Source organism: Dipteris shenzhenensis, chromosome 10 (assembly GCF_047967505.1).
Source record: "Dipteris shenzhenensis isolate YYH24624 ecotype China chromosome 10, Dip_SZ_1.0, whole genome shotgun sequence".
Taxonomy (NCBI): Eukaryota; Viridiplantae; Streptophyta; class Polypodiopsida; order Gleicheniales; family Dipteridaceae; genus Dipteris; species Dipteris shenzhenensis.
This window is the reverse complement of record NC_141605.1, coordinates 12,011,936-12,038,934: the sequence shown is the minus strand read 5'-3', so window position 1 is coordinate 12,038,934 and position 26,999 is coordinate 12,011,936. Positions and strand designations below refer to the sequence as shown.

At 40.3% G+C, this 26,999-nt stretch overlaps 1 protein-coding gene across 1 annotated transcript; it reads left to right on the top strand.

Moving 5' to 3' along the window:
- The first annotated feature begins 7,854 nt into the window (after positions 1-7,854).
- LOC147897403 (cytochrome P450 93A3-like) lies at positions 7,855-9,743 on the top strand. Its single transcript, XM_087380873.1, has 3 exons — positions 7,855-7,980; positions 8,093-8,986; positions 9,099-9,743. Exons 1-3 carry the CDS (start codon positions 7,855-7,857, stop codon positions 9,741-9,743), a joined length of 1,665 nt encoding a protein of 554 aa, XP_087236999.1.
- Positions 9,744-26,999: the final 17,256 nt, after the last annotated feature.

Here is a 26,999-nt window from a genome sequence, read left to right as displayed (position 1 = left end):
AGGAAATCCATTAAGATCTATAAAATAGCCACCCATGAGCTCTTTTCCTCTCTCCGTAGAATAAGTGACTGACCAGTGTCGATCTATCGTGATGCTTGGGGCTAAAACCCGAAACCTTGCATGATGCCTCTTTCCCCCCTCTTTCCTTCATATGCTCATGCATAAGCATAAGCATATGCTTTCTCTCTTTTTCTCTTATGCATATGCTTTTCCTTCTCTTATGCTTATGCTCTTTTCCCCTCTTCTTTTTCCCCTCTTTCAATCTCTTTTCCCCTCTGTTTTTTCCTCTCTGTTTCTCTTCTTTTCATAAGCATATGCATTTGCCTATGCCTATGCTTATGCATGAGCATATGCTTATGCTTATGCATGAGCATATGCTCATATGCTCAAGCATAAGCATAAGCATATGTTTTCTCTCTTTTTCTCTTATGCATATGCTTTTCCTTCTCTTATGCTTATGCTCTTTTCCCCTCTCCCTTCTCTTCTTTTCCCCTCTTTTTTCCTCTCTTTTTCTCTTCTTTTCATAAGCATATGCATTTGCCTATGCTTATGCTTATGCATGAGCATATGCTTATATGCTCATGCATAAGCATAAGCATTTGCTTTCTCTCTTTTTCTCTTATGCATATGCTTTTCCTTATGCTTATGCTTATGCTCTTTTCCCCTCTTCTTTTTCCCCTCTTTCAATCTCTTTTCTCCTCATCCTTCTCTTCTTTTCCCCTCTCTTTTTTCCTCTCGTTTTCTCTTCTTTTCATAAGCATATGCATTTGCCTATGCTTATGCTTATGCATGAGCATATGCTCATATGCTCATGCATAAGCATAAGCATATGCATTCTCTCTTTTTCTCCTTTTTCCTCTCTTTTCTTCTTTTCATCTCTCTTTTTTCCTTCTCTTTTCCCCTCATATGCTCTCTCTTGGCTTTCCCTCATATGCTTTCTCTTCTTTTTCCCTCTCTTTTTCTCTTCTTTTTTTCCCTCTTTCTCTTCTTTCTCTTCTTTTCCTCTCTTATTTCCTGTCTTTCATTCTCTTTTCTCTTCTTTTCATAAGCATATGTATTTGCCTATGCTTATGCTTATTTCCTTCTCCTTAGCCATATTCGGTTCTTTTTTCACATGCTCCTTAGCCATATTTGGTTCTTTTTTTTTTTTCAAATAGATTCTAAGTGAAACAACCATGCCCTCACCCACGGGTGTTTTTCCTAAATCCCAACCCAAAACCCCAACCCAGTTTCCCACGTTGCATGGATTATAGACATAGCTTCTCTGCTAGCTCATGTAAAAGAGAAGATTGCACAAGAGAGCGATTGGGTGAAGTACAACGTGGGGGTATGTGCGCTTGGGTGGGGTCCAAGCCGAAGGATAGTGGAGCAAGGGTGACTGAGGAACACATGACACAACCTATGGTATCTTTGTAGTTTTTGGAGAGACCACCATAATTGGTGGAGTACCAAATATGATTGTGTAAAGGACATAATGGATTGTGTGGAGGCCTTCGTGGATTGCGAGTACATAATCGCTGAAGAGCATGATTGCATATTAGAAGAAGTGGAGGATGAGGTCCCCAGTGACCCACCTAACGGCTCAGAGGAGGAAAGTATCTCGGGCAGTAACGTAGAGCAGTAGACCTCCTCCACCATTTTGGCTTTTTTGAAGAATGTCTCTTCTGGAGACAAATTTTGCTTAAGCATACTTTTGGAGACATATATTTTTTATAAACATACTTTTCGAGACATACTTTTGGCGATATTTTTTATATATGAAAATCTTCTTGGATTCCACTTGTCTTTCATAAATATTTGTCATTTCAAAATTGGCTTTTCATAATTGTCTTAAGTAAATCATTGTCCTTTCATATTTATCCTTTATGCATTGATGTCAGTTTATAATTTTCACAAGTGATTAATTGCCTTTTCATAATTTCTTGAGTTTGAACTTAATAATTGTCTTAAGTAGTTAATTGTCTTTCCTCTTCTTACCCGCTCTTGTTTTTTATTTTTTGTTTTTTGTCTTCGTGTTTGTGTCTATGTTTGTCCAATCCCCCCAAATTAGACATGGGATCATGTTGCACGTTCGACGAATATGAAAACCCTCGTAGGAGGAGATATCATGATCTCTACTCTCCAGATGACTTTGATTCCACTCAGGTGACACCTCAGGGGCCTACCCCTGTGACTACCCCTGGCCCGACTCCTCTTAGGCCTAGCACTGCAACTACCCCTCGAGGAACTCCTTTGCTAGCAGTCCATGGCTTTGTTGGGAGTCCCGATGAGTTTGTTGCATAGATGAGCGTAGCGAGATTCTTCTCTCTACTATCCCAGAGGACCTTAACTCTTCCCTCTCCTACACTGACGGCTGGACCTACTCAATAGCCATCCCCTCTAGCCCCTTCGATTGAGGGGTCATCACAGAGCGTATCCATCATAAGGGAAGGAAGAGTAGGAAGGGTCACTTATGTTGTGCTGACTCGAGAGATATAGATGAGTCAGCACACTCACATCCCTACAAGTCTCCACTTGCTCATGAGACCTAGTACCAGTCAGGTACCTTGCCCTCTTTGACTCCCTTTGCTACTCCTCACTCCGTAAGCGCTTGTAGTAACACCCCTCACTCTAGCTCTGCCACTCTTATGAGTCCTCCTTACCCGCGCTCGAGGACCTGTCCTATGAAATCATGGTGGCTGGAGAGATAATAGAAAATAAAAAGGGCTCAGTAGTGATGGCCACCATGAGGCATTTGATGAGCCCACTTCAAGAGCAGCATAGCTACTAACTGGCGGTACCAAGATGACCAAAAGAAGCAGGCAGTCATCAATGAATTGAAAAGACAATACCCTAACACCAGAAATTGGGAGTTCAATGAGAAGTACATGCAAGAGCGCATGGGTTTGGTCTTGAAGCATCGTAGGTCAAACTTGCATACTTCCATTGCAAAGGGAAAGGCTAAACCCAGCTGGGCAGACAAAGCAGAGTAGAAGTTTTTCAAGAAGGAGTACAGGGACCATCTCGAAAAGTTTGAGGGTTAGAGGAGGGCTGCGAGGAGATGGCTGGACTCCATAGGTACTTCACACTTTGGTGCAGGCAGACGGTTGGTGTTCGAGGCAACTGCGGTAAGTTTACTTCTTCTCATTTAATTTATTGTTCTATTTGTTTTATTACATATTGCATGCACTTTATAGGCGAGACAAGCGTTTTGCATAAAAACAAAGCTATGGTTTATTGAGATGGAGGCCATGGGAGCGACGGTTGATTGGGCTGAGGTGGCTGCTCGCACGGTATAAGTGTACTACTTGTAATCTCACTTTTTCAATTATTTTATTCTTTAAGTTCCAATCTAATTTTCAATTAATATGGTTTTACTCTTAGAGTGCAAGGTTGAATGTCTCATCAGCGGAGGTGAGCAGTGATGTAACAAGGGAAATTTTGTATCACCCCTTTCACAAGGGAAATTTTATAACAAACAACATTCTTTTGTAATTACTAAAAAAAAAAATTAGTAGGGAATAACAAGGCTTGATGTGGCCTTGTTTAGCCCCACTAATGTTTTTTAAAGCTTCTGTTAATCGTCACTATATAGCAACATTTACCAGTGTTGCTATATAGCAATGTTTACCAGTGTCACTATATAGCGACACTTATATAGCGACTGTTCTTTTTTGATGCTAATAGCGACATAAATACCGAACTTTTGCCCATCAAAAAAAAACTTTTTAATGTAAAAAAGGTCGGTATTTCAGTCAGAAAATGGCATGTGCCTTGTAGTGTACAGATCCACTTTTATTCACTTATTATCTATAGGTGGTGGGGAGTAAGTTCCACATGGTGGACTTACTCCCCACCTTGTGGTCTTACCCTTTAGGTTGGGGGTGGGCTACACACACACGCATGCCCACACACACACACAGAAACACCATAATTTTGATTGGTCAATGTATCACACACACACACACACACTTCCCCAACTATGAAATATTCATTTTTGTAGCCCCCATGAAATCTTTCCTTTACATTGTCTTTTTAACAACCCCACATATCAAGCACACTAATCCTCCCATACCTCCTCTAATCCCTTCTCAACCCATGCATTCATTCGCTCCTTACTCCACTTGTGACTTAAACTTATTTTAATTATCTAAGAATCCATATGGTTGTCTATATTCCTAGGTAAAGCGATAACCAGCTAAGGAAAGTAGGCATTACCTGTCCACCCAAATGTAAATATGATGTTCTTACACGTAGTTTGTTTAGATGGTGGCAGGTAAGTGGACCCTGACCTTGGAACCTAGACTACCTGAGGAACCAACATTTTTTCAATATTGTGTTTGTCAAACTCAATATTATTAGAAATTCTTAATTTTGGTGAAAATTTTTGCAAACTCTAGTTGTTGCATTTTTCAACTTAGATGTCTCAAATATGTTTTTCTTATATGTTCTCCATTTTTTACTTTTTATCTAATTGATGGAATTAATTGTATGACTCAATTATTGATGGGACTTTTTAATCTAAACACGCACACACATACACACACGTGTATACTTCTCCAACTATGAATTATTATTTTATGTATAACCCCTTGTGAAATCTTCCCTTTACAGTCTCTTTTTAACCACCCCATATACTAAGCACACTAATCCTCCCATACGTCCTTTAATCCCTTCTCAACCCATGCATTAATTTGCTCCTTACTCCACTTGTGACTTAAACTTTTTTTTAATTAAAATTATCTAAGAATCCATATGGTTGTCTATATTCCTAGGTAAAGCGATAACAAGCCGGGGAAAACATACATTACCTATCTACTCAAACATAACTATGATGTTCTAACACCTAGTAATTTATTTGGATGATGGTAGGTAAGTGGACCTTGACCTCGGAACCTGGACTGCCTGAGGATTTGACATATTTTTTCAATATTGTGTTTGTCAAACTCGATTCTTAATCTTGGTGGAAATTTTTGCAAACTCTAGTTGTTGCATTTTTTAATGTAGATATCTCAAACATTTTTTCCTTATATGTCCCCCTTCTTTTACTTTTTATCCAATTGATGGAATTAATTGTATGGCTCAATTATTGATGGGACTTTTTAATCTAAAGACACACTTGGATTTTCGAACTAGCCTTTGGTCGGTAGTGCCATACAGTTAATTCACATCCATTGGATAATTCTTTAGCATGGATAATCCCTAGTCATTTTGTGATCCGTCTTATTTTGTATTAACTTTTATATCTATTTTACACAAGTGGTTTACGCATTTATTATTTGGCATCATTTTTTCATTTTGATACAGATCCACTTCTATTCACTTATTATCAGTAGAGGTGGGGAGTAAGTTCCACATGGTGGGCTTACTTCCCACCATGTGGTCTTACCCTCTGGGTTGGGGGTGGGCCACACACACACACACACACACACATTATAATTTTGATTAGTAAATATATATTCACAACATAGACACTTATTTCTTTATGCACGCTCGTGCACGCGCGCGCGCACACACACACTCACATGTATACTTTCCCAACTATGAATTATTTTTTAATGTACCCCCCGTGAAATATCTCCTAATTTATACTCTCTTCTTAACCACCCCATACACCAAGCATACTAATCCTCCCATACCTACTTTAATCCCTTCTAAACCCATGCATTCATTCACTCCTTACTCCACTTGTGACTTAAACTTTTTTTTTCCCCAAAAATTATCTAAGAATCCATCTGCTTGTGTATATTCCTAGGTAAAGCAATAACAAGCTGGGGAAAATACGCATTACATGTCTACCCAAACGTAACTATGATGTTCTAAACACCTAGTTTTTTGGATGGTACTCGGGGGATGCACTACTAAGAATCAATATGTATCACGTGTGTTCAAGGGGTATTAAGAAACCTCCTCAACTAAAATTTTTCCCCCAATAAAAACACCCCTCTACTTATGAACTAAGTGAATTTTTTCGAAAGTTGAATAAAAAAACCAATCTTGTCATTGTAATCCTATTAAATTTTTTCAAAAAGTTGAATTAAAATACCCCTCCTTTTGAATGCACATGGTACACTAAAATTCTAAGGGATGGTGGCAAGTAAGTGGACCCTTACCTCAAACCTAGACTACTTGAGGATTTGATATGTTTTTTCAATTTTGTGTTTGTAAAACTTAATATTATTAATAATTCTTAATTTTGGTGGAAATCTTTGCAAACTCTAGTTGTTGCATTTTTAAACTTTGATGTCTCAAATATTTTTTTCTTATATGTTCCTCTATTTTTATTTTTTAATCCAATTGATGAAATTAATTGTATGGCTCAATTATTGATGGGACTTTTTTATCCACACACACACACACACACACAAAAGAAGATAAATTGCAATACTCTATGTTGGCTATGAATAGGAATAAGATTGGGTTCGAGAACAAGTGGGGATGGGTGCTATTATGAGCAGTATCTTCTATTTTAAAAGGAGAAAATAAAAAGCAAAGCGTCAGGCTACTAGAATCCTTGCTAAGGTGAGGAATCTCCAAAATAGAAGGAAATAAGATGTATATGGAGTTCAAAAAGGGTCTTTGTGAAGTAGCTAAGAAATTAAGTGAAAGATTCCTTGACCTTGTGTGGAAATATGAAACTTGTGTTAAATGCATTATGAATGGATATACCCATAGCCCAGGTCAAAAATCTCTTTATGAACTAGCGTAAAGGTTGAACAAAAGAGTGATCCTTGACCTTGAGAGGAAATACAAAACTTATGTTGAATGAAATCATGAACCAATAGACTCCTTATTAAGCCTAGTTAAAAAGCTAATGTGGGCCACTCCTTGACATTGCTCAGGGGAAATAGAAAATTTGCTTAAAGATTACTCTAGATGGTGTTGGGCAGCTTGGTCAAAAATGGTTGTTGACTATCTACTTAAGTCTTGGGCACGGTGGTTGAAAATGATTGTTGACTATCCAGCTATTAATAATTTTACCACAAGAGTACAATATGCACTTGCAAGTTGTGAACAAACGAGGAACAAACCTGATATTTGATGCAGGCCTCATTGACCTTTATGTTTTTGCTTGCTAAGTAAAGGCAATTTCAAAATTTGATGATTTTAAAAAATCAAGGTTTTTTAAAAACCTTAGCAAAAGCTTTAATAAGTCCAAAAGCATATGATTTTTTTCTAGCTAAAAATACTTGCTAGGGTGGTGATCCAATTTGAGGACTAGTTGTCACCTTGAAAATTTGTTGGGAATATATATTTGCTAAGATGGCAACAAGAAATTGAGAGGCTAGTCATTGTAAGCCCTTCCCAGTCCATCCATGTATGAGAAATGCTCGTAGTAGCAAGCTAGAAAATGCTATTTTCACATTTCTCTAATGTGTTAGCTATAAAGTTTCGAGATCGGAGGTTAAATTCCATAGTTGGATAAAGGTGTTTTCATAATGATTGCTGCCATTTACAGCTACCATTATTCATCAAAGGTGATGGCTTTGGGTAGGTCATCATTACATTTTTGGCCTGCCCCAAGGGAGGTAAGGTATAGTGACGGTGAGTTTGTCTTTAGAAAGCTAAAAATTAACTTATTTTTCTTGGTTGAGGTTTTTTGTGATTGGTTATGGGCATGAGATCTCCACCCTTTCCTCCTTTTTTTCTTCTTTCTATTTCAAGGCACACATGTTTTTTGTGATTGGTTGTGGGCATGTGATCTCCACCTTTTCCTCCTCTTGTTTTTCTTCTTTCTATTTCAGACATAGTTCAACTTGTTTCTTTTTTGCCATTCACATTGTGTGTGGGAATAAGGCACATTGTGTGGGGGAATGAACGTGCGATGGACTTTGTGCTTGAAGAGTTGATGGCAAAAGGCTTACGGCCTAAAGCATGGACTTACGTTCAAGAAAAGATTCGTCAAGAAAGATGAGCCATTTACGAGGAACGTTCCTTCCACGCAAGGTCGATACGTCAACTCGCCCTACAAATGATTATCAAGCACGGCCTATAAATAAAGTACAATGCTCTAAGAACGTTCACACATTATCTACAGAGTCTTGTGTCGATTGTCACCCTTGTTGCCTATCCAAACATCGGCAGCAGGATGTTTTCTCTTGGCTCCTTGCAGTTTCTCCTCATCCCCAGCTTCACGATTTGCATCGTTGCTTCCATCGTCTGGTTCAGAAGATCACGCGCAATTGCTGCCACCTTGCCTCCCGGCCCTCCCTCCTTACCCATCGTGGGCAACCTCCACTTGCTGAGAGGACTCCCGCACCAGTCCCTGCACAGACTCTCCACACTCTATGGCCCCTTCATGTCGCTTCGCCTCGGTTCCGTCCATGCTATCGTTGCTTCTACTCCTGACATGGCCAGGCAAATACTACAAACGCATGACCTCGTATTCGCTTTTCGACCGCGAACAGCAGCGGCCGTCTATACTCTATTTGATTGCTCAGACATAGCTTTTTCTCCTTACGGGCCTCACTGGCGCCTGATGCGCCAAATTTGTGCTACAGATCTCCTCAGTAACAAGCGGCTCGAAGATTTCAGGCCCATGCGAGAGGAAGAAGTGGCGTCCCTAGTGCGGTCCATCTGGGAAACCAGCAAGACGGGAGGGGAAATATCGTTACGTCCAACGTTGTTGACCGCGGCTAATAACATAATCTCGAGGATGACATTGGGGAAGATATTTTCTGATCTCGTACGTGGGTGTGAAGATCGCTCGCGCAACATTGTTTATCTTCTAAATGAAGCAATATACCTCGCCGGCGTGTATAATGTTGGGGATTTTGTCCCATTTTTGCAATGGATGGATTTGCAAGGCTATGTGAGACGGATGAAAATCGTGGGGGAAAATTTCCGGACCGTCTTCCAAGAAGTTATTGATGTTCGGCGGGAATTGAGGAGGACGAACTCCTACGGAACCCCAAGGGACTTGCTAGACGTGCTGCTATCTGTCTCCGAAGATTGCCAGCGAGATATCGTGCCGATTACAGATGACAACATCAAGGGAGTCTTGATGGTATAAGAACATGAATGTCTTGTAATTGCTTGCTAATTATAATAAAAGGCAGCATATTCTGCCTGCTTCGAACCCTGTCTAACTCGTTTTATCAATATTATTTTGGGTTCAGGATATGTTTGCGGGTGGCACCGAGACAACGGCAGCTACAGTAGAATGGGCGTTGGCGGAACTCGTGCAAAATCCAAGGATCATGAAGAAGCTTCAAGCCGAATTAGATTGCGCAGTCGGAAGGGGACGCATCGTTGAGGAAAGAGATCTCGCTCAGCTGCCTTACTTGCGAGCAGTGGTGAAGGAGACCATGAGATTACACCCAGTTGTGCCACTGGCACCCCACGAATCGAGAAGGCCATGCAAGATAGCTGGGTACGAAATTCCGGCCAAGACGTTCGCCATCGTGAACACATGGGCGATAGGCAGGGACCCAAACACATGGGAGAGACCACTGGAGTTCTGGCCGGAGAGATTTGTAGAGAGCAATATCGACGTGCGCGGCCAGCATTTTCAGCTGCTGCCGTTCGGTTCAGGAAGGAGAGGATGTCCAGGGTGGATGTTGGGCTTGCTAAACGTGCAGATGATGCTGGCTATTGTGGTTCATGGTTTCGATTGGTGGCTTTCAACGTCGTCGGCTAGTGATAGTGGATCGTCAAAGATGGTGGATATGACGGAGACGGATGGCCTCACAGTAAAAATGGCAAAGCCTCTTGTCGCCATGGCAACATCTCGCTTGCCCTCACACCTCTACGCTCTACCATGAAACTAGTTTGTGAACCCGTAGCCAAGAACGAATTGTAATAGTTTCAATATATATAAGAGTTTAATAGACAATTGAGAATACAAGATTGAAAACACATAGGTTGTACTTGTATTCACACTGATCTCATTTCACATGCATATCAAATCATTATTTCCTTCATTTATTATTCAATAAGGTCCTTAAAAGTATAGGCATTTGAAATTCACAAAAAGTGAAGATTAAAGTCTTTGAGAAGTGATTCACATTGCTAAATACATAGTATTGGACTATCTTAGATCCCATGCTCAACTTTTCTCCACACTCCACAGCCACAACAGGTGTCTTATGTTTTCCATTGCCCTACTACACATAGGGAAAATTGGGGAAATTGATAGATGTTTAGTTAACTTGGCTCAAATTGGAACCCATTGATGCGGCACCTTCCAAAGCAAAAATCGAGCCTTCCCATACACATAGCTCTTTTAGATGGTTAACAGGCATTGGCACCACAACTCCTCACTTCTTCTCAACATCCATTTTCTATCCAAGTCCTGGAAGAGAGGGGTTTCTTGCAAAAATGGTGATAGACACATCTCGATGTGATTTTTCTAAGGCAGGTTTTCCCTAGTAGCCATTGGACCTCCCTCTAAGATTTGGAAGTTACTAAGTTTGAAGGCCACTCCTTGGGAATCCTCTCAACCATTACCCGCATCATATCTCTCTCCCCTACGCTTAGATTCATCGTCCACTCAATTTGATCAACAGACCACCAGCAAGACCACCAGCAAGCCGATTTCACATCCTAGACATGTTCCCACACTCTGATGCCTTTCTTGAATAAATTTCGCTCCTTCACTACGTCATGCCAACCGAATGGTTCTGCTTTGAAGGCGTGACTCCACCAAATGTACTCGTTAAGACTTGTGTCACCTCTCAATCCTCGGCACCCTTTCCATTCATTCCCTCTTTCCAAGTCGCTCCTAGTCTTGCAATCAAGTCTGATCCATACACTTAGAAGAGGCGATGATACCAAGGCAACCCATCCCACCTCCTTGCTCTTCTACCTTTACCTTTCTCCAGGAAAACCTTGATGATCTCCATCCATAGGGAGCAGCCATGAAAAAGACGAGGAAGCCACTTACAGATCAAGGCACATTTGCTGATTCTGGGATTCGGGAGTCCCAGCCTCCCCTGTTCTTTTGGCAGCTTCAGTAGGTTCCAAGGAGGTTCCAAGGGATGTAGTGCATCCTTTGGTGGTTCTTTGTTTCTTCCCAGAGGATGCTTCTAAACAACTTTTCAATGCTCAACTAGTAAGATTTAGAGAAGCTCCATGTTGTGGCCATGTACACCATTGTGGGCGATAGGATGTACTGTATTATTAGAGCCCTTGCGTTCTAGCCCAACTGCAAACCACTACATGCTCTAAGCTTAGCCTTGATTCTATCTACGAACCAATTAAATATTTCTTTGACAGTGACACCAAGTCATAGCAGGCCCCCGAGGTATCTAACGATTTTAGCTCTTGGAATCACCTGTACCTGTAGTTCTTTGAGCCAATCCGGGGGAGGACCATAGTTGGTCCTGAGGGCAAAGCCTAGCCCAACTACATCTTGACCCCACCACTTGGCAAAAGCTATTGAGGATAGCCATCCGGTTCACCACATTGTCCCTCTCCTCGACTAAAAACGAAACCATGTTGTCAGCAAATAGTTGCTGCTTATCTGACTACCCGTTGGAAGCTGAACTGCGAATAGCAGAGGTTCCAGTGGGCAACCTTGTTTGAACGACCTCTTCAGGCCATATGTACCCACCACTTCACCATTCAAACACAAGGTTGGCAAAGCATTACCAAATAGGGTAGAGACCATCCTCACAAATTCCCTACCAAACCCAAACTTAATTAGAATAGCAAGGATGAAGTCCCACATCACCCTATCATAAGCCTTATCAAGATCAAATCGGAAGAGGATGACTTTTTGATTGGTGTTGTAGGCATGATCTAGCGTGAGCAAAACATTTAGGATATTGTCAAAGATGTGTCACCCCTTGACGAAGCCACATTATTCATGATCAACCACTTCCATGCAAATCTCTCTGATCCTGAGAGCTATAACCTTGGCAATTATTTTATAGCTCATATTGAGCATAGTAACCAGTCTCCAATTGCCTACTTTTAGTCTTGCTTGTTGTTTAGGGAAGAGTTTGACGAGCCCGGTATTGACATTGAGGGAAAGAGCTCCTATTCTGATAGCTGCATTGGCCAATTACTTATTACCTACCCAGGAAGCCAGCCCAGAGATTTATCATCCTTCATTGTAAAAGGGCCCTCCTAAGTTGTTCCATGGAGAAGGGTCTAACCAAGGCTCAGCATTGGGTATCCGAGACTCTAGTGGGCAAGCCCTCTAGGAAATAATTTAGGCTCCACTTCCAATCCTCGTCCCGAATTTCCTCCTCACCAACAACTCCATTGAGTTCTTTCCTAAAGACATCTGCAATGTGTCAAAATTCAATGACTAGATTACCACTCGCATTTGTGATCTTGTCAACCAACTCTCTTCTTGATAGCTTAGAAGAAGTATTTAGTAGGGAAATCACCTATTGCTAGCCACCGTTGTCCACATCTAATTTTGGCCCAGTCGGCTTCCTCGAGTTCTCTTAAATGCATGGCCGCTTTCCTTTCTGCCATTAAGGTTGATAGAGTATGGTCCTTTGGGGCTTGGAGGGGGCTTGCTACAATGCAGCTCTCGTAGCACTCGTGGCATGAAGAAACATATCAATTTGGTTTTCCTGTCTACTTCCTTAGCTCTGACATGTACCCTGCGTATTGCAGCATCCCATCACCAAATTGGGTCTGCATAGTCAAGAGACTGATCAGTCCAAATTCTTCTCATATCTATGCAAATGTTTCTGGAGGTGAGGTGAGACTTCTTGAATGCGAATTTGCACGTCTTCTTTGTGCCTTTTATCTCTCTCCCCCACCACTTGGGCTCTCTGGATTGATTTGCCACTATTGTTAGAAGCCCTCGAGCATGACTCACTATATGTTTCCACCACTCTGATTTTCTCATAACTCATCCTGCACTCTAGTAAATCCAGGATCAGAAGGAGCAGCAGAAGCCCCACCTTTGGGCCTACATCCAGGAGGCAAAACAAGGGCAAAGAGTTGCTGCAGACTGAGCTCAATAGGGCTGGTACCTTGGCTATCTCCTAGGGTAGCAAGGAGTTGAGGTCAAAGGACAGAGAGTCTACATATGCTCGAGGTGGAGCACGCATGCTCAAGTTCTAGAGATATCCAGCAAATAGTAGAAGCACGTGGTGGTAAGATCAAAGGACCATGCTCTCGTGGAACTTTGGATCTATCTCTCTTTGTATTGTGTCCATAGTTTTGGACGGAAATATATTCTTTTGGTAGCTTCTATATCTAGCTGGATCATTGTCTATTGATGAGTCTGCACATCTATTTGAAGCACATAAGTTTAAGAAGTTTGTGTTCCACACCCCCCACACACTGTGTGAGCTCCTAGGCTATTCTATCAGTCTTCCGCTCTGCATACCTTGTTGGTTAATTTCTAACAGATGGTCCCTCCGACCTACAGGATATATGGTCTAATTGTCACATGCATGCATATCTAGGACTGGTCCCTCCCTCTCTCCACACCTTTGTTCTCTTCGAAGGATAGCATCTGGTAGATGGTAGCCTACATCATAACATAGAATATCTGGAAATTGAGGATGATACCTCATGTGCGGACCCTCTCTTATCAGAAGTTTGTCCGGTACAATAGGTATTGCACCCATTAGCACACGAACCTCATTCTTTGAACACGAGGATCGAGAATTTGAAAGATGCCTTACAATAGCTCTACTTGTTGGCAAAGGACATAATAGTTACATAGAGCTATTCATTTATTGACAGATAGACACTCATGGGAGGGTAAGGCAAAAGGGATAATGGAACCTACATCTATTGAAATTGCAGAAAAGAGTTAAACTAAGTCACAGATTCCATTACATGCCAAACCTCGGAAGGTTCTTGGCAACAAAAGAATGCTTGGCTAGCTGCTAAGTATATTGTAAGTAGCTTATAATAGGCCAATTGATCTAATGGCTTAGAATGTGCCACATGGCTTCGTAGAATTTTAGAGTTTCATAAAACGCTCTAGTGCTACGCAAAAACCAATTGTAAGACCCAAGGTTAATAAAACTAGCTCAATATTCCCTTGCCAAATTTTGTAATAATACAAACACGCTTCTTTTTCCTCATATTCTCTTGCTAAATCGTGAGCTTACTTGGATTATTAAAATAAAAATTTTGTAGTAGGCTGTGATTTTGTAGTAATGTATGGGGCAATAAATTTTTCTCTCCCTCCGTCCCTCCTTCCCTCCCTCCCTCCCTCCCTGCCTCCCCCTGCCCCACCTCTCTCTCTCTCTCTCTCTTGCAAGTTTTTTATTGTAAAGCTAAGGTAATTAGCATATCTACAATTTTGTTCTAAATTTATTTTTCAAATGCACAAATTTTATTAGAATAGACATTCAGCTTTTGCTTTATTTGTAGGATTACATATAATAGAAAAAATACATTAAAAGTTTAAAATATAGTCATATAATCAAAAGTAGGTATGTGGCATCATCTCAAGTTTGCGTTGTGGTCTCGTTGTGGTGAACACAAGACTTATCAGCCATTTATGATATGTAAATAGGAAGACATTTTGCACTACAAAATCCACAGTCAGATGAACAAAGAAATGTTATTTTTAGTAATTAATAGTTTCCTTAGTCTTGAATTATGGAATAAATTTCTTCATTCCTTAGATCTATCAATCACTAAGAACGTGCCCTTTAAGGCTAGGCAAGACAAAACATTCCCCATGCTAACAATCAGGCTACCAAGATATTTTGATTAATTTGTTATTTATTTTTTAACAAGTGAATTAAAATGTTATTTCTTCTGTAGTGATTTCTATGTTCAAGTAAACATAGTTTTTTAAAATTCCATTCAAATTCAATATGTTCAATATGATTCAATTAACGTTGTATCCTCAAGAGAGGTGACACAAAGGCATACAACTAAGGTTTTTAAAAAAATTGACAAAAAGCCATAAAGGTAGCAAACATACACGAGCCTTGCTCAACACAAACTCATTTGAGATTCTTGTTGGACACAAAGTCATAAAGGTAATGTACATATGAGCGATTTAGTAATTTTTGGCATTCAATAAGCATATTCTAGTCTAAAAGTTACTAGGTCAGCTAGTGACTTCTATGTTCAAGTTATAGACTATAGTCTTCTAAAGTCTGGCATTTAAATTCGATACGCATGACTATCTAAGAAAGGTGACTCTTTGGAAAAAAATGAGAAAAAAACTAATACATTCAAAAAGTTTGTCAAAGCTCATAAAGATAATTACACCGATATAAGAGCCTTGGATTGACATAAAGGTATAATGAGGAAATATAAGAGCCTTGCATTGACTTGAATTTATAATGAAAACATATAAGTCATCTTAGCAAGGCATCTTATATGTAGGCCCAATGGGAGATGAAGATATGCCACAGTATCATATTGGTCTTTTGCCAATTAGTATTTGTGGAAAACTATGCTAGTTAATGAGAATATTTCCCTCAATATTGCAATATTTTCAAACAAGACAAGATTATTCGGTAAAGGTGGTAAGGAACATTCAAGGGATGAACATGGTATTGATAATGATTAGATTAGTGTTTTTTTTTAAAAAACACCATCTTGGAAAAGTATAGACTAGTTTCACAAACATTGCATCTCAAAATTTCCCTTCATTCAATGGAGGTAAATGCTTCATTGAAATTATGATAAGGCATCTAAAACATAAGAAACTGAATATACATTATATTACTTTACAAATTTTTTATAAAGCACACTAAAATATATATTATTTTTAAAATGTGCTCAAGCTAGGTTCATTTGGGTAGACATAACTTAAGAAATTATATTATTTAGTACCTTATAAACTGTAGTAATTAGGATCAAAGCTATTAGTTTCTAGAAACTATAGCCAAAATATCTGGCCATGATCAAGCATTACAAAAACTGACGAAACGTATCCCAAAAGACCATAGATAGTGATGTATACAAATCCAACTAAGAAACCATCAAATGCAAAGTCTTCTTTCTTTTATGGAAAAAGCTACTCTTGTAGACATCCCTTCCTAGTCAAAATCCCTTAGCAATGATAGGTAGGAATATCAAGGGTTGTCCTTGGGAGTAGATGTTAACTTGGGGTCCATAAGACTTATTTTCTAGCTTCTAGCTAGATAGCTTTGATAATTCAAAGTTCATTGCTAAACCTAGAAGTAGGGGAAGGATTGGAGCAATCCTTGCTTTTGTGCGGTAGGTAGATGGCTTATGTACAAACCAGAGAAAAGTCTCCCTGTGTTCCACGTGTTCCACTCGAAATCACTTTTCCATCATATTAAGCCAAAAAAACCCTATGTAATCCCTACTTATAAAATACCTTGTTTCATAGGTCTTGTTGATTTGACGGGTGTGGATATGAAGTAAAGGGCGTGGAATTTTTGGTCGTTTGCAACCTTGGGAATCACAAGCTATCATGGCCCTTCTTAGGATTCTTTTGCAACCTAGGATTCATGCACATTGCTTCGCACCCTTTATCCTACCAACAAATTCGGTTATACCTCCTAAGTCTTGTCACGAGTTTGACCACTTACTAAGGTCACATATGAAGCGACTAACTACAGACTCCTTTCCTCACTCCTTTCCTCACTACAGACTAAGTCTTATGCCAAAAACGAGGGTTCAACACTCCTTTCCTCACGCAACAAAGTCCATGGAAATGAGAGACGTGAGAAACTTCAAAAGAGCATCCACCATTATAAACGCCTTGATATATTTAATGAACCAGTGTGTGTGTGTGTGTGTGTGTGAGAGAGAGAGAGAGAGAGAGCACCATGAGGAGTACTCTCATCTCGAGTTCTAATAAGGGACTAGCTGTATTGAGTAACTTGTGGCAGAGCTATGGCGGGGTTTATGGAGACTACTTTGCCATTCTGAATACTGCAAGCATCGCCCTTCTCTTCATCCTTCGAGCACGTAAATGTCTCCCCTGGTTACAAGAGCCGCTTCAAAACTGGCTTCTATCCACTGAGAAGATGGAGTTGGACGGTGTAGCGCTTTGGGCAACTGGAAACCTCCATACCCACCACCAACACATAGTTGCGTTTTGCCTTGGTTTCTCTGCCCGCCAAAGGTGGGAACAATATTATTAGAAGATTGATACTGCTTTAACGCTATAAAAACATATATAACTTGATTTGAGTGTTTCATATTACATAGAACGACCTGTCTTTTGCTTCATGATCCTGAATTCAGTACTTAACTTGCAGATTCGGCGGCTCTTGGATGACGTCGCCGGACGTCCAAACCCTGTGGTACGGAGCAATTTTGAGGATCACGTCAAAGGCATGCATGTATACGTTGCTGATTGCAATGTTGCTGCAATACAACAAGATTTCTTGGTTTTACGCCATATCAACTTTTGTAATTGTGATGTTGAGTCGCACATACGAGGTACTTTATCCGTGGCTCGCTTCCATCGATTCACCTCGCAAATTGAGTGAACAAATGAGAACGGCATTATTGGAATTCGATGAGGAAGTATCAAAAACTGTTCTAACCTCTACGAAAACGGTTTGGCCGCCGGATTTTACCACTGTTACTCAGACACGTCTGGAAGACTTGAAGCTGCAAATGAAACGATCCGGCATATTTGTTTCCTTGTCCGTGCTAGGCAACTCAGCCTTTTCTCACATACACCTGAGCAATCAAGGGTGGGTCAAAGGATCAGGCTTGCTGGCGTCCGCAAACCTCGTGAAGTTAGCTTCTGGCTTGTTTGGAATTGTAACAGCCGAAGACAGCACTCTCTTCTGGAAAATCTCCTATGGATATTTGTACTTCCAATGCTTTCTCATCGTGGCTATACTAAGCTTACCAGCATTTGTCGGCAGTCTGAACAGAGTCGTAAAGATTATGACAGACAGCAACAACGGCCAGGACAGGCTTATCTGTTGGAGTGAATTTTGGGCGTGGTGGCTTGACCTCAAACGGTTTCTGCATCTGCTTGTCACGTCCGGTTTTCCCTTCACATACCAGTCTACGATTTTAGGATCTAGGGCATCGACTCTCTTTTGGAAATTTTTGAGTCGTTTAGAGGGGATCGAATTGGCACTGTATGGTTGTTTGACGGTTTCTCTCTCGGTTTCCGTGCAATTCTCACTCTATGGCGTAGCCTTGCTTATCAAATTTGCAGGATTAGCAGGCTATATCGGCTTCATCTGGTCGAAAACCAAATCTCTGCTGATATGGTGGATTGCCATAATGCCTTTTTTCCCAGGCTTAAGCAGCGTAGGCATTGAGCTGCTAAATGCTGAGACAGCCCTTGCAGAGCAAAGGATATGCAAGGATGGGCAATGTATCACAACATTGAAGTTAGACGCGGTGCTGGCTCATCTGGAGGAGATTGTGTCTGCAAAAGGAGCAATTCAGGAACCTTGCACTTTTTTCGCTGTATCTCTTCCAGCAAACGAGAATATAGAATTACTTGAGGAAGAGTTCAAGAGGAGGGCCATTGCCCTCGGACTCATGAAGATCGCTGAAACCGCCGTTGAGAAATTAAAAAAGGCACGAATGAAAGAGGGTGCTTCAGCTTTGCACTCGCTACTACGGCTTCTAAGGGTGTATACGATGGACTCTACAGTTCCGAATGCGAAGACCCAAGAGTCAATGACGGTGGTAGCCAATCTAGTGGAAGATTTAATGACAGAATTCACCATGTTGCACTGGGAGAGGTATAAGAAGCGAGATGTTCTAGAGGCCAATGGTTGTAAGTGTGTTTCAGAGAGGGACTGGTTGATAATGGTCGTCCAACTCAATGTGAGCATGCTATTAGTGTATACAGGCTGGAGAAGCGCCTCTCTGTACTGGCCTTACACAGTGCAATTTGAGTCGGACGCTCTAAGAGAGTGGGTGAGTGGCAGATCCAGCGCTTGCAATGGAGCGGCCGATTGTGCCTTTGTCCTTGCACACTGAGAATTTTCATCCGTTTGAGTACAAAAGAAGACAGCTTCCAAACAAGTACGTAGTATATATAACGCATACATATAACGTACACATGTATTTATAAGATATTCACGCACCTGGTTCCTTCTCCTCGGAACAACAACTTTATATAGGATAAAACCAAAATCAGTCCATCACGTCCTCTACGTTGCAAAAAAAGGAAAGCACCATTTCACATTCCGTTGTTTACTAGAGACTTCAAATCAAATGGCACTTTGAAACTTGTTTACATTTTGGAAGACTTCTAAGGCATAATGCATTCAACATCTTTGAGACTTATTTCACATCTTCAGAGTAATGGAAATATTAACGGAAATATTAGTGACCCTTAAAACCAAGATTATCCAGAGTGTAGCATCTTTATTGAGCTTGACATGTTTTTAGTGTTGATAGACTACTTATTTTATGCAATGATTTGTATGAAAACCATGTCCTCCTTGCTTTCTCTTCTTTTTCTTCTTCTTTTCCATCCTCTACTCTCCTTTTATAAGTCTTCTTCTTAGAGCTCTATATTTTTCCCAAGGTTACCACCACATTGATTCTTCTTCCTTTTAGTATATAACATTTTATATTAGCAAAATTTGCATTCTTTGTTCCAAATTTAAACCCTTAATTGATATTAAAGCTGAAATGTTTTGAATGCTACACCATTGATATTGCTCTATTATATATTAAAAGGATGCATTTCAAAGAAATTTCAAAGAAAAATCTAACACATGACATGGAGGGTTTTGTATGACTGAGTCTAGAGACGCTTGAAAGTATAAGAGCTGCTATATACATGTAGACTTCATGTTGCATGCATACAATCAATGTACATTATTCACATTGCTTCTATTTACACATAGCCAACATGGGTTTGTTATGTAATCTTATAGTGGTGATTTGTTCAACATGCAAAGTTCATTAAACAATCCACTCTCAATTTGCTCTGTATGTGAATGGAAACTTGAGTGCATCCTTAACAATCTCTTGCGTTGTTCCACTTTGTTGCAATCATTTTACAAATCGGAGCATTAGTGGATTAGTTCAATGTTACGAGTTGTGCATACTATGGGAAGGTGGTTCAATTATTTTGATCAAATGGTAGAGGATTATGGGTTTTACCTGATTTTGTGAATGTCCCAAGTCTTTGGCTAGAGACTCCAAGACCAAGGGCAGAGCCCACTAGTCCGTCCTTCTTTAGTGCATTGTGGTTGGCCACTTTGATGGACAACGGTAGAGCCCACTGACATTTATCGGTTCTCTCTTTAGATGTCTCCACCACTCAACGATCTAGTCTCTAATGACTAGGCCAAGGTGTAGGCTAGACTAGTCTCTATTTTCAAAACATGAACTATAATGTTAGATAACATGAGAGGGGGGTTTCATCCACATCCCTATCGAAGGCCTACACACAATTACGGTGGTAGTCTCAGTAAGAGTAATGCTAAGTAATTGCTCTACAAGCCATAGTATCTGTGCAAAAGTAAGCAAGAAAGTCTACCATTATTGGGCGGGACATCCTCATGAGTTGCTCAGCTATTTCTGGATGCTCGACTTTGTAGCCTACTCTTTTACTACTAAGTCAAAAGCATTGGTTCCTCACTCATACTTGGATACTCGCTTAGTAGGATTATCATACTTGCCCAAAAATGCTTTTTGGAACCAAATAGCTTCTACAAGTTAAGAAAACTAGCTTCCTCTAGAGGGGGGGTTTAGAAAGAGACTACAAAGATCCAAGAGGAGTGGTCTTCAAGAGAGCTTACAAGTTTTGTTAAGAGGGGCATGGCAAGCCATTCTACTCATTCAAGCTAGCAAAGGTATCGCACAAGGATAGTTGGTCCATAGTATTGGAATAATATGGGGCGAAGTTTACATACCTTAAAAAAAATTGCACACTCGAGAAAGTAACTAATCTCTAGTGAGCTGGGATTGGGGATCTAGAAGAAGAAGTGTTTGTGTTATGGTATGCTCTTTTGGTCAGCTCCCTTTCTTTGATAATCAATTCCCTCAATCGCAATTTCTAACTCTTGCGATTGGAAAATTATAGCCATGCTAGATTGGTCTACTAGCTCTTTCACTTGCACATATGTACCTTGCCTAGTAGCATCCTCATCATCGTCAGGATATTTTTGTATTGTGGGGATGCCCCGAGTGCTTTGGAGGCCCTTTGAGCTGGTGGACCAATGCTTGGGCCTATTTTTATGCTGCCACCTATTGACAAATAGTGGCTTTCTCCTCGTAGCTCTATTGTAACTCGGTAATGAGTGTTGTTACTCGGCAATAATTGCATGAAGATACTTGGTTCTCTCTTGCTAGTTCACCATCATCTGGCATTGCAAGTCAATGTACTCCTGAGTGGTCCATAGTGACCCCATGGCCTCCTGTACTAATGGTGAGCTAAGGCCACATGCTTTGCCTAAGATCCTCATGAGCCAGCTTCAAGCTATTCAACTTTGAGTTAGTCCACCTCTCATGTTCTTACATGAGTTCAAGTAGTTCTAAAAATAAATCCCAAAGCTCCCTTGTGTACACGTTGTGCTTATCGTGCTCATGCATTAAAACTTGGGGAGTACCCACCACAAAAATATGTTACATTGCCCAAGCACCCTCCAACCCTATCTCCCTCAATTGTTTCCAATATTAACCATGGACAATAGGACCCATTAAGAGCTTGAGTTCAGAACATTCTGAGATGCAATATAAAGTAGCCTAGGTACTCAAGCTCTTAAAGGCAAACAAACAATACCCTTGTTCCAACAATGGACAATTGTTACACATTGTTTAATGATGATGTGCAGCTACAAGGAAAAGGTCACATTATGAGAAGGAAAAGGATGTTGAGGCCAATACCTTTTTTTGCTTCTTGTGTTCAGTGTGCAATTGAAGACCCTCTTGTGTACCCTAAACCCTTGTATGGAGAGCATTGAAAGCAATGAGGGGAGAAGAAGTGAATTAGACGAAGCTAGGAGCCTCACAAATCAATGATACAAATTCAATTAGGCAAGAAGAAGGGAGGGCAAGTTGGATCCAACTCACCTCTACTTACTTGCATGAACTGATGAAGGACTAAAGACCCAACCACCACTAATGACCTCCAATGTGTTAGATGAGATGTTTGGAGCGGTGAAGTACTAAAGACCCAACCACCACTAATGACTTCCAATGTGCTAGATGAAATGTTTGGAGAATCGTCAAAGAAGGAAGATGAGCGAGCAACAAATTTGACTACCGAATAGAATACCAAACAATAGTAACAATAATGACAAGCACAGCAAGAGAAATTTCAATGTAACAGCAAGCACCGCAACATGCCAAGTCGATGAAAGAAGATAAGGGAAGGGGATTATTGAGTCTCAAAATAAGCAAATGAACAAGGAAAAATGGGGTCCCACTATGCCAGAACCTGAGCCTAAGGACTCGCCATAACATTGACGAGTGAGCATGAGTGGTTCCTGTATGAAGTACCTATGACACCACCGCCTAAGGTCAACATCGCTAAGTGTAACCTAGTTAATATAAATCATTATTGAATGACTATGCCTTGAAGGTTCAACAAGGCTGCATTATGATGTGTTTAGCCAGTAATTTCCTTTCCCTAGGCTAACTATCGATTAGAGGTTGGAGGAAGAGAATGAAGCATTATGAGCCACTTGCGTGTCATTCAAAGAGAGCTAGAAGATATAGCAGGCCAAAATCGACAAGGCTATTGAGCAACCAGCAACATCCATTCATGAGAATAATGAGGCAAATAGAGATGTGGTGTAGCTTTGAGAGGAAGTGAACAAATTATAACACTAGAATTGAGGACACAAGTTGTAGGTGAAGGGCACACAAACACACAGTGATTGGGTTGACAAAGAGTACATTTCGAAGACTCAAGTTAGAATTCCAAAAGCATAAGAAAAAAGGTCAAGACAAGGCTGCGGTATCAACAGCAAAGCTAACTATAAACTTCCAAGACAAGCTGACAAATGAAGGTTTTGCGGTGTTTAAGGGGATCAGAAAGCAATAGGTGGAAGAGCTTTTATAGTCACCCAACCAAAAGACCCCAAAGAATGGTGACAACAAAGGAGTAGTAAGCGCAAGAACCATGGGTATGTCGGCCTCAACAAGATCAAGATCATCCATATCCATGATCCCTCTCAAAAAACAATCAAGGGGGAAAATGAAGGAGGGAGGGAACTAGTAGAAGAAAAACCCTAAAGTAGAGCGTGGCAGAGCAACCAACAAAACGAAGAGAAACAAAGAAAATCAAGCTACTAAGTGCAAAGAGGCCTATACAAGCAGAGAAGGGAGTCATATAGAGGCCAACAAATAGGTGACTTGATGGCAAACAATGCAAGCGGCCAACAAAGATGAAGGGGAAAGGATGAGTAGGAAGCCAAAGTGCAAGCCAAGTAGGAGGTGAAGGATCATAAGGCTGAAGAGGCTCGATATGCTATTTGGCTCCAAGAACAAAAGGATATTAGCAAGGCCAAGCAAAAGAGGATAGTTGAATTGCATAAATAAGAGGGAGTAAGGGTGATCCCAAAGGAGGAGTCAATTGACCTAGGTGCCAATGATCGCTCAATGCCAAAATCCTCACCAACCCACCAATAAGCCATGTATGAAGAAACACAAGGTGAAAGGGGCGAAGTGCAATGAGTGATTGTCTCTTTGATTTCATTATCAATCCCTCCCAACGCCAAGTACGTGAGGAGACAAGTCATCAAGTTAAGGTTTGACCAAGCAAAGAAGATCTAGGATGTGGCAATAAACCATAGAACGCCATTGTTTGGATCGTTATCCACACTCTAGTAGCTACTCTAAGATCCAAAGAGTAAGAATGACTCGATCATACTCTAAACATTGGGCAAGGATATATACTATAGAATGAACATGATCTCTCGGGGACTGAGGCCTAGAAGATTTATGATCTCTTTTGGAAATTTTGTTTCCCTCCAACCCTATCATGGTGAGGAAGTGCACACCAATGATTCCATAATGTGACTCAGCATATCAAAGCCACAACGATAGGGCTTGAAGTAGAGTTGGGGCAAATAATAAACCCCAAAATTGACATTATGGGGATTTAACTTTGACTAAAGGAGAGTTAATAGACTAAAGGGAAAAGCATGCAAACATAGATCTTCCTCAAAGATCAAATGGAATAGGCAACCAAAGGATTTGGAGAAGTAGGGAGTAGCTCAACTTGCTCATCCGCATTGTCTTTAAAATGCCCAGTCTTCTTTAGTAGGACCCAAGTATCACAAAAATAAAGAAGGCAGTGGAAGACTAAATGTGGAGCAAGAAGAGATGATGTTAAGATAAGTGACCACTCAAGATCTATTCAAAGGGGCCTTGGCCCAATTGAATGTCAACCCATATGAGTGGTACAAAGCCACAAGACTACTCGCCCTTTATATATGTAGGTGAGAGCTATCTCCCTCAAGATAAGGATGAGGGTAAGCCTTTGTGAACCCATAAGATTCATGCATCTAGACTACATGCCTCCTAAGGAATGGTTCCTATGAGAGGGATACTTTAACATGCCCCTTCAATGCAACATTGCATTAAACTTACATTCCTGGCTCTTTATAGACTATTCCTTTTATAAAGATAGTCATTTTCATACAAGATTATTTTACCATAAGGTTACAAGAAATAGGCTCAAAGGAGCCCTTCAAGTAGCTTTGGAGGAGTGGCTTGAGCATACTTGCTGACTTCTTTAAATGAACCACCTCCCATACACTCACAGGTGAGATGAACAGATTCCCTGCATTTGCCACACTTCTTTAAAATTATGGATCCTTCTTGAAGCACCAAGATTCGGTGATATCTTTCTTCTTACAAAAAGTACATTTTAGTTGTGATTTCTCAACCATGGAAAGGTCTTGAGAATTGGATGTTGTGGGTAAAGAGTTTGATGATGAGGCATGATTTCTTACCTTGGTTTCCTCCTCCAAAAGAGAGGAAATGTAGACTTCCAATGTTGGTGATGGAAGGTTCTTTAAGGTGGTCACCAAAAGTCTTATTCCAAAGTCATAGAGTTTAGGAGAATAGCTACAACATCATCATCGTCCACTTTTGCATTGATGGAAGCTAACAGAGAAATGATGCTCATAAGGCTTGCTATATGAGTGCCGAGAGACTTGCCTTGTTGCATCTTCAAGTAATAAAACTTGATCTTGAGGGCAAGTTTAGAGTTTTTACCTTTTGTCCCTTAGAGCTTTTCAAGTTCTTCCCACATGTCTTTTGCCATTGTGAGGTTGGCAACATGATGAAGAAGATCTTTGGTGAGATGAAGCACAATTATGTATTGTTACTTTGCATCATCTTCCTTGTCATCTTCATCATCTTTCTTGATTTTCCTAGTGCCCTTGGCAAGTGACCGCACACCCTTAGACATGATCAAGCAATGGATTGAGACTTGCCACGTATGGAAGCCCGTTCCATCAAACTTGTCAAGGATGATAGTATGCTTCACCATCGAGGAGGTCTTACTAGTTCATAAAGAGACCGATAGTGTCCACTCTTAACAAATGAAAATCAATGCTGAAAAAAATGGACACAATAATGATGAAAAAGCGCTTCTCTTTTTGCCATTTTAATGGTACAAAAGAATAATCACACTCAAGTAGTCAACTATGTACTTTACCAACTTTTAGAAATCTTGAAAATGGTTTTGTATCCAAAAAATTATAGTGCAACGTGTCAATAGGATGGAAGAATTTAGAACCTTATCAAAAAAAGATAATAATACGAAAAAAAAAAGACCTGTCATGTTGAAATAGACTCGTGGTCGTCATTGAATTGCTATGCTCTTGCTTAGATGTGCTTTAGGTGTCTTTTACACATGAGGAAGGTTATAGAACATTCCATACAAGTAACTTTGAAAAAAACCAAGGTTTTTGCTATTGTGGTAAATCAGTGACACGAACAGGCATACGGCCCAAAAAATCCCTTGCAAACTAGTGCAGCATGAAATTAGGAACATAATAGAAAATCTCGCAATGGTGAGACTTCCCTCAGGGGGGTTTGTCATCATATGTAACCCTATCATGTGAGTTCAACACAAGGATATTTTTAATATCTAGATTTTACAAAAATTAATTTACATAAGGGAGTTTTTAAAATGATTTTGGAAAAAAATTATAGATTTGTATAGAAAAAGGGTACATTTTATTAATGGAAAAATTACAGATAAGGGATTTTACAAATAGGCCTTGAACGCACGTGATATTGAGGGTTTATACATAGTGACTCCCCCAAGAAACTTCTTAGAGATTCGATCAAAGATACCATTGCAAAGGGAATAAAGAGATGTCATCTAAGAACCATGAACTAGAGAGAAAAAGAGAACTTAGCTTATAATCTACAAGGTCTTTGAGAAAAGCTGTGATGCAGAGCCTACTACCACTATTCAAAGTGGCATAAGACGACACTTTGAAAAAATGGTTGACTCAAGTATGTGAAATACTTCTAGAACAACAATGGAAGGAACCCACTTGAGTAGCAACCTTCAACCAAAAAACTAGACTAGAAGCATGAAATTCTCTTCTGGTCACCACAAAGAAGCTGTAGACTTGGTTGCATATGAGTCGTGGAACACAAAGTAGTAGCAAAACCACATTGATTATATAAACTTTCCCGAAAACAAAGAGGATACTGATAAGCACCGTAACAAAAAGGCCTTATAATAAAGCAATTGTAAAAAACAAGATCTCCTTTTCACTTCATTGTAGCACTTCTTTGACAAATTCAAGCAACATGGAGTCTCACAAAATCATTGCTTGGTGTTTCTTTGAAAGAATGTGCCACTTAGAGAAATGGAGAAGACCACTAAGAGGACAAATAGTATTGAACACTCATAAGGCAAGAAGAATTTGAAGAAAAGCAACTTGGCTCTGATACCATGTCACAAAAATAGAGAAGGAAGCAAAAGGCTAAACGTGGAGCAAGAAGAGAGGATAAGAGAAGTGGCCAGACAAGGTATATCCACAGGGGTCTTGGCCCGATTGAATTTTAGACCATATGAGTGGTACAAAGCCACAAGGCTACTCTCCCTTTTTAGATGTAGGTGAGAACTCTCTCTCTCAAGATAAGGATGAGGATAAGCTAGTGTGAGCCCACATGATTCATGCATCTAGATTTCATCCCTCCTAAGGAATGGTTCCTACGAGAGGGGCATTTTAACAAGA